We start from the raw sequence: 12,649 nt of genomic DNA, 5'->3' as shown, positions 1-12,649 counted from the left end.
TGTAGGGATCTTCCCGCACCAGGGCTCGAACCCGTGTCTCCTGCATTGCCAGGCGGATTCTTAACCACTGTGCTACCAGGGAAGCCCTCTAATATGTTTTAATAAATATTTCTATATTCCAATTTTAAATAGATTGACCATTTCTCATTTTTTCCTGATTGTCACCCATCTGTGTTGTTTACAACCGTTCTTAACAACGTTAACACAAATGCTGCATGTCAAGCTTTGCTTTTGAATTGATATCGTTTCATCTTTTCTGTAAGATCATTCATTGGGAATTTGCGTAGATCTTGACCTACACCAGGAGCATCATTCCAGAATCCCTAAGGGCAAACCCCCCCAAAAAAAGAGATCCATACACTCTCCACATTGGCTGTTGTAGGGAGGGAGGGCGGGGCTGTAGAGGGGGTTGCGTGGCTAAATGGACCCTCAGGCCAGTTGGGGGCGCCCACTGCACACGCAGCGCCTGGCCTCAGGGATGGTGAGGGGTGGAGCCTGCGGCAACTCGGAATACTATGATTGGCTGGAACTGAGGGAGGGGAGGGAAGAAGATGTTGACAGAGAGTGCTCCTGCCTCTGACTGGCTGCCAGTGACAGCTCGTGCCAGCCGGCGGGAGAAACGCACAGGTCGCCGGCGCATTGGCCTTTGATTGGGTGGAGCGCGGTGGCGCACGGCTCCGATTGGCTGGGTCTCTCGCAGGGCGGCGCGTGGCCACCTGCTGGAGAAACAAGGCCTCCGCGGACTATGCGCGCTCGGCCCTGGCGCGGCGGTGGTGGCCAAGCTGGCGTCCCGGCTTCCTCGCTCCCGCTCGCATCCGCGGCTGGCCCGCGCCCGCGCCCACTCGCGGTTAGGCCGGGCCCGCGCATCTCTATCCCTGACCCCACCGCCTGCTCCGTCCCTGCCGCACCCGCCGCTGCCCGGACTGCCGCCCGGCCTGAGCCCCGCGCCGCCGCCGCCGCCTCCCTCGGCGCTCGCGCTGGCCGAGCTGCCGCCGCTGCCCGCGCTCCCGCTGCGGCCCAAGCCGGTGGCGCCCTGGGGCCCCGGCGCCCACATGGCGCTGCCCGACCTGCCGCCCGAGGCCTGGTCTTCCGCGCCGCCCGCCGCCGCCCTCGCCCTGCAGGACCTGCCGCGCCTCCCCGCGCCCGCGCCACCGCCCTCGCATCTGCCGTTACCGCCTCTGCCCGAGACCGCGGTCGCCGCCACGCCAGGGCCCGTGGGCGCGCGCGGCCGCCCGCCACTCAACACCGAGCCGCCCCCGCAGCCGCTGCCGCCGCTACCCACGCGGCCCTCGCCTTTCAACCTGCAGGCACCGCCTGCGCCGCTAGACCCCTGGCCGCTCGACCCCTGGCCGCTGCCCGCCTTTCCCCCGCCGCTGCCACTGCCGCCCCCGCCTCCGCACTTTTTCCTGTAGCCGCCGTGCTGAAGGCCCGGCCCTCCCCGCCCCGGAGGGGCTGCGGGCGGGTGAGTTGGCAGCCCTGCCTGGATTCAGAGGCTATGCCCCTCGCCGCCTTCCCCGCCGGCAGGTTCAGGGGCATGGGTCGGGGTCCGGCTTGGGGAAGAAGGAGGGCGTGTCGGGAGCAGCCCAGCTTTGGGGGAGGAAGGAGCAAGTCTGAAAATAAGCTCGTTTGAAAATTGGGGCCATTTCTTCCATTTTTCCTTACTATCCTACAGGAAGCCTTTTGCCTGGTCATTTGAGAATGTAACTAATTCCTTGTAGTGATAAACTGGCTGGTGATCTGGGCAGGTGGGGCTGGGATCCCACAGCACGCGGCTTGAGGAAATGAAAACAAAATTTAAAAATACTTTTACTAGAGTACGCAAAATGTCTCATTTTCCCTTGTACAGTAAAGGGTTTGGATGTCATCGCTAAGATCTTTCTCTGCTGAAGTTTGTATGGCTTCTTGGAAACTCAGAACCTGCCTTCCAAGTCTTAAGAAGTCAAACTTTCAGCTGAAATAGATCCTGGGGTCCCTTGGGCCTGGGCGCACGGGGAGAACAGCGGTGTTGATGGACAGTCGATACTGGGCCTTGGAACAAGAGTGTCACATGCAAGGGCTCTGAAGTCATCCCCAAGGGACAGGAAAGCTCCCAGGGTGAGTCATGAGAGGAAGCCCCTGTTCTCTCCTCATCCTTACTACCTCCCTTCACCACCCCCACCCCCCTTTCTCCCCAGCATGTACAACGCAGAATAAAGTTCCCTTTGTTACTCAGGTGGCTTGGGCTCAAGTAACCAGGCAGACGTCCTATCTCAGTGGGCTCTTCTACAGCAGCTCAGGAGTGGTATCAGGAAGCCAAATTGACCTTGGGAGACCTCTGAGAGCCTGGGACCTGCCAGCAAGAAAGGCAGTGTATGAGTTTCCTGAGACTGCTGTAGCAAATCACCACAAACTGGGTGGCTTAAAACAGAAATTTAGTCTCTCTTGGTTCTAGAAGCTGCAAGTCCAAAATCAAGGTATCCCAGGGCCATACTCCCTCCCAAGGCTCTAGGGGAGGATCCTTCCTTGACTCTTGCAGCTTCTGGTGGCTCCAGGTGTTCTTTGTTTATGGCTGCATCACTCCAATCTTTGCCTCCATCTTCATATGACCTTCCCCCTTGTAGCTGTGTCTCACATCTCCCTCTTGTTTTTCTCTTATGACACCTGTCATTGGATATAGGGCCCACCCTAAGTCCAGAATGCTCTCATCTTGAGATCCTTAAGTACACCTGCAAAGACCCTTTTTTCAAATAAGGCCATGCTGACACGTTCCTGGGCTTGGGACTGGACATAGTGTTGGGGGCCACCATCCAATCCATACAGGCAGTGTGCTCTCCCTTGTGGGGCTGGCCCACCTGCCACGCTGTCTTTCAGCTTCCCTAAAGCCTGTGTTAGGCCCTACCCCTTGCTGAACCTGAGCCTTGGGTGCCCTTGGAGTACTCACGCAGGATCCAAAGGCGCTAGTGCCTTGATAAAACTCTCACTGGCACAGGAAAAAAAGTAGACCGACTTTCCCCTTTGCTGAATTGTGGCCGAGTTCGCATTCCTGCCAGCTTGCTGCTTCCTCTATGCTCTTTATGTCCTGTAGCCCTCCCCACTCTGAGCTGAGAATCAGACAGTAAACAGGAAGGACAAGACTGAATGTGGGCTCCTAAAGAAGACAGCACTCTCAGAGCTTCAGATGGCTAACTGCTGCTGGTTGTAAGCTGACAATTACGACTGATAATAAAGTTGTTACCCAGTCAATGGAGTCGGCCCCAGTTTACAAGTGAAACTGCCATTGTGCTCTTGATGAAATACTCCCGTCCCAAGTTAATACCTACAATAATACCTAAGGTGTGCAGGGCACTTGCGGCCCAGCCAGTGCCTTTGGCAACCCTGGAGGTAAGCAGGGCAGGCTTCTCCCTCTGGTTTGTAGCCAGGAGACACCCGAGATTAGGCAGACGTGACTTGCCCAGCAAGGTCCTGGGGTGGGGTTGACACCACGTCTGACCCCAGAGTTCACTGATCTGCGTGCTGCGAGTGGAGAGCACTCTTTGCTTTCTGAGACGGGGACATGGACACGGTGAAAGTGAACCCGGGTGGAGGGTGGCTTCCCGTGTAATCAGATACAGATGTTGTTCTGTGCAGAGACTTCCCCATGACGCAGGGAGCCTCGAGGAGTGGGAGGAGGAGGGGATGGCTGGCTCTGGAGGAAAGGACAGGATGCAGGGAGGATGGCTTGAGGGAAGCTCAACATGGTGCGGGGTGGCCCGGCTGGGCTGCGGGCTGCATTGCCTTCGGGGAAAGAGGCACCAGGAGGCCCAGCTTACTCTCAGGAAGCTCAGCCAGCGTTGCTGGGCAGGGAGCTGGAGGCTTTGAAGTCAGTCTGGGGTTGCATCAGGCTTGTCCTGTTTCCCACGTGTTCTCTTGGCCAAGTTCCTTAGCTCTCTGAGCTTGCTCCCTTGTCTGTAAAATGGGGGCGTAAGTCCCTGAGAATTATTATGGGATGTCAGTGTTTCCTCTTTTCCTTTTGGTTCAGGAGCCAGGGGCTTTCTACCTGCAACTTCGGGGCCTCAGGTGCCTCCCCAGGGAAATGGGCGATGCAGCCTTTGGGGTTGTTGTGCAGCCCCCATAGCTACCTCCATACCCTTCCTGGCACCATGGTGGCCACAGTCAGTTCCCCTCTTTTGTCCTGTTCCCCTGTAAGGGGAGCGAGATGGACAATAGGATTGGAGTTAACCCCCTCCCACTTCACCTTCATCTAAGCTGAGCTGCAGTCTCTTCTGCCCACCTGAGCCTCCCACCCCTCCTCCCTCCCAGAGAGAACAAAGGTTAGTTTTGGTTCTGTCACTCCCTGAAGGGGTGAGGAGGACAAGCCCCCCTCCACTTCCTTGGTTTCCTCCCTCAGTGGTACAGCGGGGAAGGTTCTCCTCCCCCACCTCTTTCCCAGGAGGTGGCGGATGAGGTGGGGCTTCCTGCGGACTCGGTAAAGTGTCATTGAGATGGTAACTACACAGTGGGGGTCCCGGCCTCTCCTGTCCGTAGCCTTCCAGCCCGAGTCCCAGGCCCAGCCTAGGCCCCAACTTTAACCCTTTGGTTCCCAGATCCAGCTGAATCCAGGTTGACCAGAGGACCTAAGAGAGGGCCTGGGGCCTCCCAGCCGTGGCCTAAGGAGGGCTGAGGGCTGAGGGTGGGCAGTACATTCCTGCCCAGGTGCCCTGGGACTCTGACCTCTGCTGCCCATTCCCCCCACACACACACAGTGTGCCTCTCCTAGTTCTCTGACAAATGTCCCCACATTTACTCTCCGTCTAGGCTGTGGAGGAGGCGCCTTATCAAGAGGGGGAAAAGGGAGACAGGTGGGAGGAAGCTGAAGCTGCCCCGTGCCCGGAGGCAGGTCTGGCTGGGATTGGTTTCTGGGGGCGGCGGCAAGAGGGGTGTCTTCATCCTCTGACCGCCCACCTCCCGTGTGGCAGTGCAGGGGTAGAGTGTAGACATGTCGGGCCGAAGAGGAAATGGGATCTAAGAAGTTTAGGGTCCTCATTGTGCCATCTCTGGGCACCACGTTTACCTGGTGTGTATAGTGCCCACACCAGGCCCCATCACGACGTTGGGGGGAGGGGGTTGGAGCTGCCCGTGGAACTGGTGGGCCCTTAAAGCAAGGCCCAATTGCAGGCTGACCAACTGTCCCCATCCCCTGCGACCCCCCTACAAAGGACTCAGTGCTCAAACCAGGAATGTACTAGGCAAATCAGGATGAGTTGGTGACCTTATGCCCAAGGCAGGAGGCAGACTCTCTCCAGGCCTGGGGAAGGAAAAGGCCCTGGGCTGAGGCTGCCCAGGATGGGAGGCCTTTTGTGCGGTTCGGTGGGCCCTCCAGAGATCCGGGCTGGCTGCTGCTCCCTGACACCTGCCTGCCCAAACCTGTGTGACTGGATTCCTGGTGGCCCCAGAGGGAGCCCACTGAAGGCTTGCCTCTATTTGCCCTTCTTCCCAACCACCCACCTACCCCATGAAGTCTGAGGCCTGGGGGCGTGAGGGGGCACTAGATGAGCTGGACAACCTGCCCAGGGCTCCCCCTGCCCATCACAGCCAGCAGGGAGCTCTGGCCGTGTCCCAGCCAGCTAGCATCAGCACCCTCCTCCCGTCTTCAGGCCGGGGCCACCAGGTCAGCCCATACCAGTTTATCTCTGCCCCTCTCTGGGGAGGCACCCAGTGTGGAGAAAGCGCCAATCATTGGCGTCCGCCTATCAGACCCACTGGCTGGCACTGGCCTCAGTTGTTCCATTTTAGGGGGAGGCGTTCTTGTGCTTTCCTGGGGCACCCACCCCTTTGCAAATCTGATGACGTTACAAACCTCTTTTCCAAAAAATTGCTAAAACCCATTCCCAGAAGCAATGCAGCCACTTGAAATTAGAATCCTTTATAAATGAAGCCCCACTGGGTAGGTGAGGAGGCACCTAGCACCCCTCCCCTCCCTCAGGGTCGTAGAGTGGTGCAGCGGCCAGGTGTGCATTGGGGGGCCTCCCACCCCTGCCCCCACAGGCCAGGTGAGCTCCAGCTTCCTCAGGAGGAGGGCGGGTGGAGAGGCTCTCCCCCGGGGGTCCTCTCCACCACCCCGGAGAGTGGAATTTTCATCAGCCCCCAACTCCCTTTTCACACAGTAATCCTCAGTTCTTAGCACCCAGGGAGGGCCTTGAAGGAGCTCATGGCCCGCCCCAAATGAGGGGCTCCTGTTTGTGCGCTTCTCAAAGGGACCTTTGACCCAAGGAGGCTAAGGACCTTGACCTTCCATGAACTGGCCCTGGGTTGGGGGCAGGATTTGAGCCATGGTCTGTGTGACTTCCAGGCTGCCCCCACGAGGGGAGTCACAGGCTCTGAGGGGGTCTTCAGGAGGGGTGTCTTTCCTGAGGACTGTGGGGCAGGGCTCAGGGACGCCCTCCTCTGTGGTGTCCCACTCCCCGAGGAACAGAGTTGGGTGCTGGGGCTGCACCCCCACGGAGGGCTCACGCCCCTGCTACTCTCCCCCTTCCCCCTCCCCCACCTGCACAACGGGCTCTTTGTCCCTGGCCCCCAGACACCCTCAGCTCAGCCCCCAGATTCAGCAGCAGGGGTGGGGATGGCACACCTGAGCTGATGTAGAAGTTGGGGGTGGTGGTTTTCTAGGCCATTGCCTGGGTGATGCCACCTGAGCTGAGCGCCAGGCACCTGTTGCTGGGGAACAGTGCGGGCAGGGCCCCTCCCTCGGGAGCCGCCAGCGCCACTGGGCTGAGACGGGAGACGGATCAGATTCCAGAGAGTCCCCGGTTGGCGGGCAGCTGGACAGGGGCGGGGTGTGTGATACTGGGGAAGCTGGTGCGTTTGCATCACGGGGTGGGGGAGAGCAGAGACAGCGGTGGGCGGGGGACAGGAGGCTCCCCAAGATACCCTCCCACTTCTGTCCTGAGCCAGTTCCTTTATGGCCCCCATTCCTTCCTCCACAGCCGGTCCTCAGTCTCCCCATTCCTTTGTCCATGGGTTCCTATGGCATGGATGTTCTTTCTTCCCCTGTTCCATCCTGGTCATGACCCACCCCCGCACTGACCCTGAGGCCCCCATCCCATCCCCAGCCCCGCCTCCTCCCATCACTCTGGCTTCCCCAGTCTCGGCCTCTCTGCTCCTCCCCTGCCTTGGCCTTAAAACCCCGCCTGCAACCGGGAGCCAGCAGAGTCCCCAGGTGGCACTGCCAGGTGAGCCGCTCAGCGTGAACCTGCACCAACTCTGGGGACACATCTCTCTTCAGCCTGAAGGTGGGTCGGGAGGGTCCGTGCAAGCTGGGTCAGACAGGCGGCGGTGGGACCTGACTGCAGGGTGGCAGGAGCAGCCGCTGGGCATCTGAGGGGCGACGGGCCCCTCGAAGGGACACCAGCCGCTCAGCTGAGCAGGACTTGAGGTTGATTTGTGTTTGTGGAGGTTCAGAGACACATCTGTGAGGGGCACGGAGCGAGGAGGTGCCTTGCCAGAGGCTCACAGATGTGAGGACTGTCTTGGTCAGAGGACGCTGACTTACGCTCCGCAGCATCGGACCCACTCCTGCAAATCAACCAGGCCTCCTAGAGTTGGGAAGACCTAACTGAGGGAACAGATGGCTTCGGCTGCTCTTGAACTCCTGGGCATGACCCTGGCTGTGCTGGGCTGGCTGGGGACCCTGGTGTCCTGTGCCCTGCCCCTGTGGAAGGTGACCGCCTTCATCGGCAACAGCATTGTGGTGGCCCAGGTGGTGTGGGAGGGGCTGTGGATGTCCTGCGTGGTGCAGAGCACCGGCCAGATGCAGTGCAAGGTGTACGACTCGCTGCTGGCGCTGCCCCAGGACCTGCAGGCTGCCCGAGCCCTCTGCGTTATCGCCCTCTTGCTGGCTCTGCTTGGCCTGCTGGTGGCCATCACGGGTGCACAGTGTACCACCTGCGTGGAGGATGAAGGCGCCAAGGCCCGCATTGTGCTCACCGGGGGGGTCATCCTCCTCCTCTCAGGCATCCTGGTGCTCATCCCTGTGTGCTGGACCGCCCACGCCATCATCCAGGACTTCTACAACCCCCTGGTGGCTGAGGCCCTCAAGCGGGAGCTGGGAGCCTCTCTCTACCTGGGCTGGGCGGCATCTGCCCTGCTTATGTTGGGCGGGGGCCTCCTCTGCTGCACATGCCCCCCGCCCCAGATCGACCGGCCCCGGGGACCGAGGTTGGGCTACTCTATCCCCTCCCGCTCGGGTGCATCTGGGCTGGACAAGAGAGACTACGTGTGAGGTGAATGTCCATGGAAGCCTGCTGCTTAGAACCTTGACCCTGTGCTGGATGCCCTGCCCTAATCCTTGCCTTCTACTGTCAATCCCTCCCCCAGGTGAAACCCACTTTCCAGATGCTGGAGCCCAGCCCGGCTGCAGGGCTAGTCTCAGCGGGCCTGACTGAGTCTAGACCCTCCTCAGGGTCCCCACCTCCATCCAGGCAGGGTGCCCTGGCCTGCCCCTGCTTCCCCCAATTTTCTCTCTTCTGCTGTCTCCTTCTTCAGGCTGGCCCTCCTCTTCCTGAGCCCTCCCCTGCCCCCAGAACCTGGGCCTCACTCAAAGGGCAGTAGCTCCTTATGCCCTCCCTGGCCTGGAGTTGGTCCCTTCTGACCTGGCCACTACCAGCATCCAGAGGCCCAGGACAGGTCATCTGGGAGCAGCCACTCTCCTCCAGGCCTGGAGGCCCTGCCCATCATCAACCCCCCTCACCCCCACCTTTGAGTAGGGAATAAATAGACCATTTGTAACCCGGCTCCTTTGATCTGTGGTTGGGCCGGGAAGACCTGATGGCCTCTCCTGGGTTTGTCTGGCCAAGGCCTGCTCCAGGTCCTGACCAGTGGGTAACCTCACTCAGGCCACGCAAGGCACGGGGGCAACACGGGAGGTGAGTGACTTGTGCCCACCTCCTCCTGCCAGGCTGGCACTCAGCAGACCCCCAGCAACACCAAAGGCAAGTAACCAAACAAAATGTGCTTTATTTAGTAAAAACTGGTGAGTGTGGGCAGGACATGGCAGAAGTGCACAGGGGCTGGGGATGGGAGGGTCAGGGGTCAGCACAGGGGGGACATGACTCAGGATGGAGAAGCCAGAGGTCAGAAGACTTGGAGGTGGGTGGGTCTTTGGTAACTTATCACCTGCTCCTCTAGAGGCTACACATGGCTCAAAAGCCCCTGGGGGTTCCAGAGGCCTGACCAGCAAGGGAAGGCTTGTCTCTGCAGGCCTAGGGAGGCCCTACCCCCAACATCAGCAGGAACTCTCGGGGACAGGATGAAAGCACCTGGATAGCAAGCACCCTTCACATGGGGCCCAAAGCTCCAGGTTGGTCTCTAAGATGGGGGTGTCCAGGGTGGAGAAAGATCCAGAAACTCTGAAGCATCACCTCTTTGGCTCCATCATCCAAAGGTGAGGAACGCCAGTAGCAGAGCCCAGGTGGGTTATCAAATGGATTAACCACCGCCCCCCACCAATATAAAGCAAAAACAACACCAAAGCTGTCATGGATCACCATTGCCATGGCTCCAGCTCAGAGGGTTAGGCTCCACTCTCAAGGGAGCCCACACTCCCCTTCCCGAATTAGACGTAATTCTTAGTGGGGTACTCAGAGGGACCCCGAGAGGCAGTATGTGGGGCTGAGGCCGAGTATCGGGCCATATAATGGCTAGAGCCCCGGGACCCCCCAGAGGGGCAGGTGCAGCACAGTAGCCCCCCACCCAGCAACAAAAGGCCAGAAGCTGCCCAGCCCAGGTAGAGGGAGGCTCCCAGCTCCCGCTTTTGGGCCTCGGCCACCAGGGGGTTGTAGAAGTCCTGGATGATGGTGTGGGCAGTCCAGCACACGGGGATCAGGGTCAGGACTCCTGAGATGACAAAGATGATCCCAGAGATGAGCACCAGACGGGCCTTGGAGTCCTTGTCCTCCACACAGGTGGTGCACTTGGCCCCTGCGAGGTAGACCAGCAGGCCGAGCAGGACCACTAGGAGAGTGATGACACAGAGGGCTCGGGCAGCCTGCAGGTCCTGGGGCAGCGCCAGCAGCGAGTCGTACACCTTGCACTGCATCTGGCCAGTGCTCTGCACCACGCAGGACATCCACAGCCCCTCCCACACCACCTGGGCCACCACAATGCTGTTGCCGATGAAGGCGGTCACCTTCCACAGGGGCAGGGCACAGGACACCAGGGCATTCACCCAGCCAAGCAGTGTCAGGACGATCCCCAGGATTTGCAGACCAGCAGAGGCCATGGTGAGGTTGAGGTTGAGGAGCTGCACTGCGGGACAGAAGCAGAGTAACGTTAAGATCAGCTGGCCCAGCCCCTGGTTCCCAGTGAATGCTAACCCCCATGCCACATGCCATGGCCACCACACAGGACACCAAGAGTATGAACCCTGGGAATCAGGACACCGTGTCCTGTAACATGGGCAAGGCATGCTCCCTGAGCCTCATTTTCTCATGGGCAAAATGAGCATTTAATGCTTTAGTATTTTTTTTTCCCCAGACAGGCACTAGTTTATAAGAGTGAAAAAGTAAGCAACCCAGTCCTAGTTGTTTTGAGTGCAAATGAAATATAAAGCCTATGCACATGCTTGCCCATGGCTTCAGCTACTTTGGGTACAAAGGGGCAAAAGGGATGAAACAATAGAATGCAGTTTTTTGGTGGTTTCCACAGGGTTAATGGGTGGTAGGTTTGCTCTAGCCATGAGTTTCAGGCTTAAAACTTAGTTTTAACACCAAGAATAGAGATACAAGTTTCCTCCCAGCACCCAACATAAATGTCCAAACCCTTCACCCCAACTTGGTTCTGTACCCCATACAGGCGGTTGCCAGTTTGATCTTAAGATCTTGTGTACATGGTGGCCAGTCAGCCCTGGCCTTGCCTGCCACTGCCTGGCCCAAACCAATCCCACCCAGTCAGACCCTGGATGGGGCAGGAGAGATGGAGGGAAACAAAAACAGAAACAGCCCTCCCACCCCGAAGCACTTCCTTTCCCAAGGCCACCGGCTGCCTCCCTGGTTCCTGCCCTTCTGTCCTCCCCTAGGGGGGCCACAGAGCAGACCCCCAAGGTTGGTGACTTTTTTTGTGTATTCTTGCCCCAAGTGCCATTCTCTCAGGACACAACTTCCCTAAAAGAAATTACCACCCTTGGGGTCTGTCCAGTGAAACATCTCCTCTGGGGCAGCCCTGGCCCCCTCACATCCCACTTCGTGTTGGAGGTCGCCGCGGGGGATCCCTTCCGTTCAGGGTCCCGTTGTGGCTCTCCATTGCCCAAAGTTCCCGCGCACGGCTCGGACCTAAACTTAGCACCGGCCCCACCAGGGTGGCCAGAGGGCAGACTCTCCACTCATTTGCACCCGCCCATAACCCGGGCCGAACTCATGGCCTGGGGGGAGATAGGACGCGGCGGGCCGTATGGCGCTAATCCCAAACCCAGTGTCAGCCCTCCAGGACTCTGGCCGGGTTAGGGCCGGGGCCACGCCAGACTGGGCATCCAGCACCTCTCCCTTACAAGCGTGTCCCTGCTCTCGACTCCTTCCCTTTCCACGCACTACAGGCTCGGCTCATCCGAGGGCGTCCCCTCCCGCTCTCGATCCCTATTTCCCTTCTGAGTCTGGCCCGAAGAAGGGTGTCCTCAGCCCCCCGGCCTGGAAGCCGCGCACCCTGGAAGGTTCTAATGGCGGCGCTAGCTGCAGGGTCCGCTCCCGCAGGTGAGGGGGAAGGGAGCCCCGCCCCAGAGGGAAGCACAGGTGGGGGAGGGGCGCCTGGGTTTCGGTGCCTTTGTCCCCGGGCTGGGGGAGGGGCGTTTAACCCTTCCGCCAAAGGACCCCATTAGGGCTTTGGTGCAGCCCCCCGCCCAGGGGCTCCTGGCCCTGGGTGGCTGCCGCCCAATCAGTTCAGGTTCTTCACGCGCACCCCAACCCAACTCCGCCACTCCCCCTGCCCCCCTATCTTCGAGGCACCTACCCCCTCCCCCACGACACGCACACTTCCCCCAGGCTCACCTGCAAAGGAGTCCACCAAGATTCGGAGTAGCAGGCGGAGTGCTGGGACTGGGGCGGAGGCGGGGGTCTTAAAGAGGCAATGACGTCACCGGACCACCGCCCAGGGGAGGGGCAGAGACCCCAGTCCAGACCGCGGCGGACGCGCGAATCCCAACCTCGTCAGTGGGGGGCGCTCGAGCCTGGAGCCGCTGCTCCCCCATCTGGCCCGGGTGCAGGGCATCAACTGGCTGAAGTCCGGCAAGCAGTGGGTCAAGGGGCAGGGTATGGAGCCGAACAGAGCTTGGGGCTCGACTCCGGAACTCACCTAACCTTCCCGAGCCTCATTTTAGTCTGAAAAATGGAGACAACAAGCCCACATTTTACTATGTAACTATGTCCTAAGGTAGAAATTAAAGGGCACAGTATTATTATTTTTGTTGTATTGTTATTATCATACCCTCGGGGCCCTTAAGAAACAGCTTTCTCTGTGCTGGGTTGTTTCGTGTCAGATCCGCCCTCTCGCCCAACATGCACCTCCTGGGCTTCCGCACCGGGAAGGCAGGGCCAGATCTGCATCCCTTTGGCGTTCTGGCCGCTCCCGCACAGAGACGGCGTTTGTTGAGCGAATAACTGAACTTAGAGGTCCGGGCGGGACCCGGCATCTAGGGGTGGATCATGGG

General features: G+C 59.4%; 3 protein-coding genes across 3 annotated transcripts; 2 read left to right on the top strand and 1 right to left on the bottom strand.

Annotated features, from left to right (window-relative positions):
* The first annotated feature begins 421 nt into the window (after positions 1 to 421).
* Positions 422 to 6,748, top strand: LOC141276574 (uncharacterized). The gene is made up of 3 exons (XM_073793235.1): positions 422 to 488; positions 661 to 1,462; positions 1,847 to 6,748. Exons 1-2 carry the CDS (start codon positions 422 to 424, stop codon positions 1,410 to 1,412), a joined length of 819 nt encoding a protein of 272 aa, XP_073649336.1. The 3' UTR covers positions 1,413 to 1,462; positions 1,847 to 6,748.
* A 61-nt stretch (positions 6,749 to 6,809) lies between these two features.
* Positions 6,810 to 9,014, top strand: CLDN9 (claudin 9). Its single transcript, XM_033841342.2, has one exon. It carries the CDS (start codon positions 7,583 to 7,585, stop codon positions 8,234 to 8,236), a length of 654 nt encoding a protein of 217 aa, XP_033697233.1. The 5' UTR covers positions 6,810 to 7,582; the 3' UTR covers positions 8,237 to 9,014.
* CLDN6 (claudin 6) lies at positions 8,934 to 12,582 on the bottom strand. The gene is made up of 3 exons (XM_033841341.2): positions 12,427 to 12,582; positions 11,991 to 12,320; positions 8,934 to 10,260 (listed from the first exon to the last, which is right to left on the bottom strand). The coding sequence occupies exon 3, from the start codon at positions 10,232 to 10,234 to the stop codon at positions 9,569 to 9,571; it is 666 nt and encodes a 221-aa protein (XP_033697232.1). The 5' UTR covers positions 10,235 to 10,260; positions 11,991 to 12,320; positions 12,427 to 12,582; the 3' UTR covers positions 8,934 to 9,568.
* Positions 12,583 to 12,649: the final 67 nt, after the last annotated feature.

This window comes from Tursiops truncatus, chromosome 15 (assembly GCF_011762595.2).
Source record: "Tursiops truncatus isolate mTurTru1 chromosome 15, mTurTru1.mat.Y, whole genome shotgun sequence".
NCBI lineage: Eukaryota > Metazoa > Chordata > Mammalia > Artiodactyla > Delphinidae > Tursiops > Tursiops truncatus.
Note: the sequence above shows the minus strand (reverse complement) of the source record. Positions and strands in the feature narration are given on the sequence as shown.

Bases quoted from the DNA above. Each gene is read 5' to 3' on its own strand.
- LOC141276574 (XM_073793235.1), top strand. From the start codon at position 422: ATGGACCCTCAGGCCAGTTGGGGGCGCCCACTGCACACGCAGCGCCTG. The intron at 489-660 runs GTGGAGCCTGCG...GATTGGGTGGAG, and splicing joins GGCCTCAGGGATGGTGAGGG to CGCGGTGGCGCACGGCTCCG.
- CLDN9 (XM_033841342.2), top strand. From the start codon at position 7,583: ATGGCTTCGGCTGCTCTTGAACTCCTGGGCATGACCCTGGCTGTGCTG.
- CLDN6 (XM_033841341.2), bottom strand. From the start codon at position 10,234: ATGGCCTCTGCTGGTCTGCAAATCCTGGGGATCGTCCTGACACTGCTT.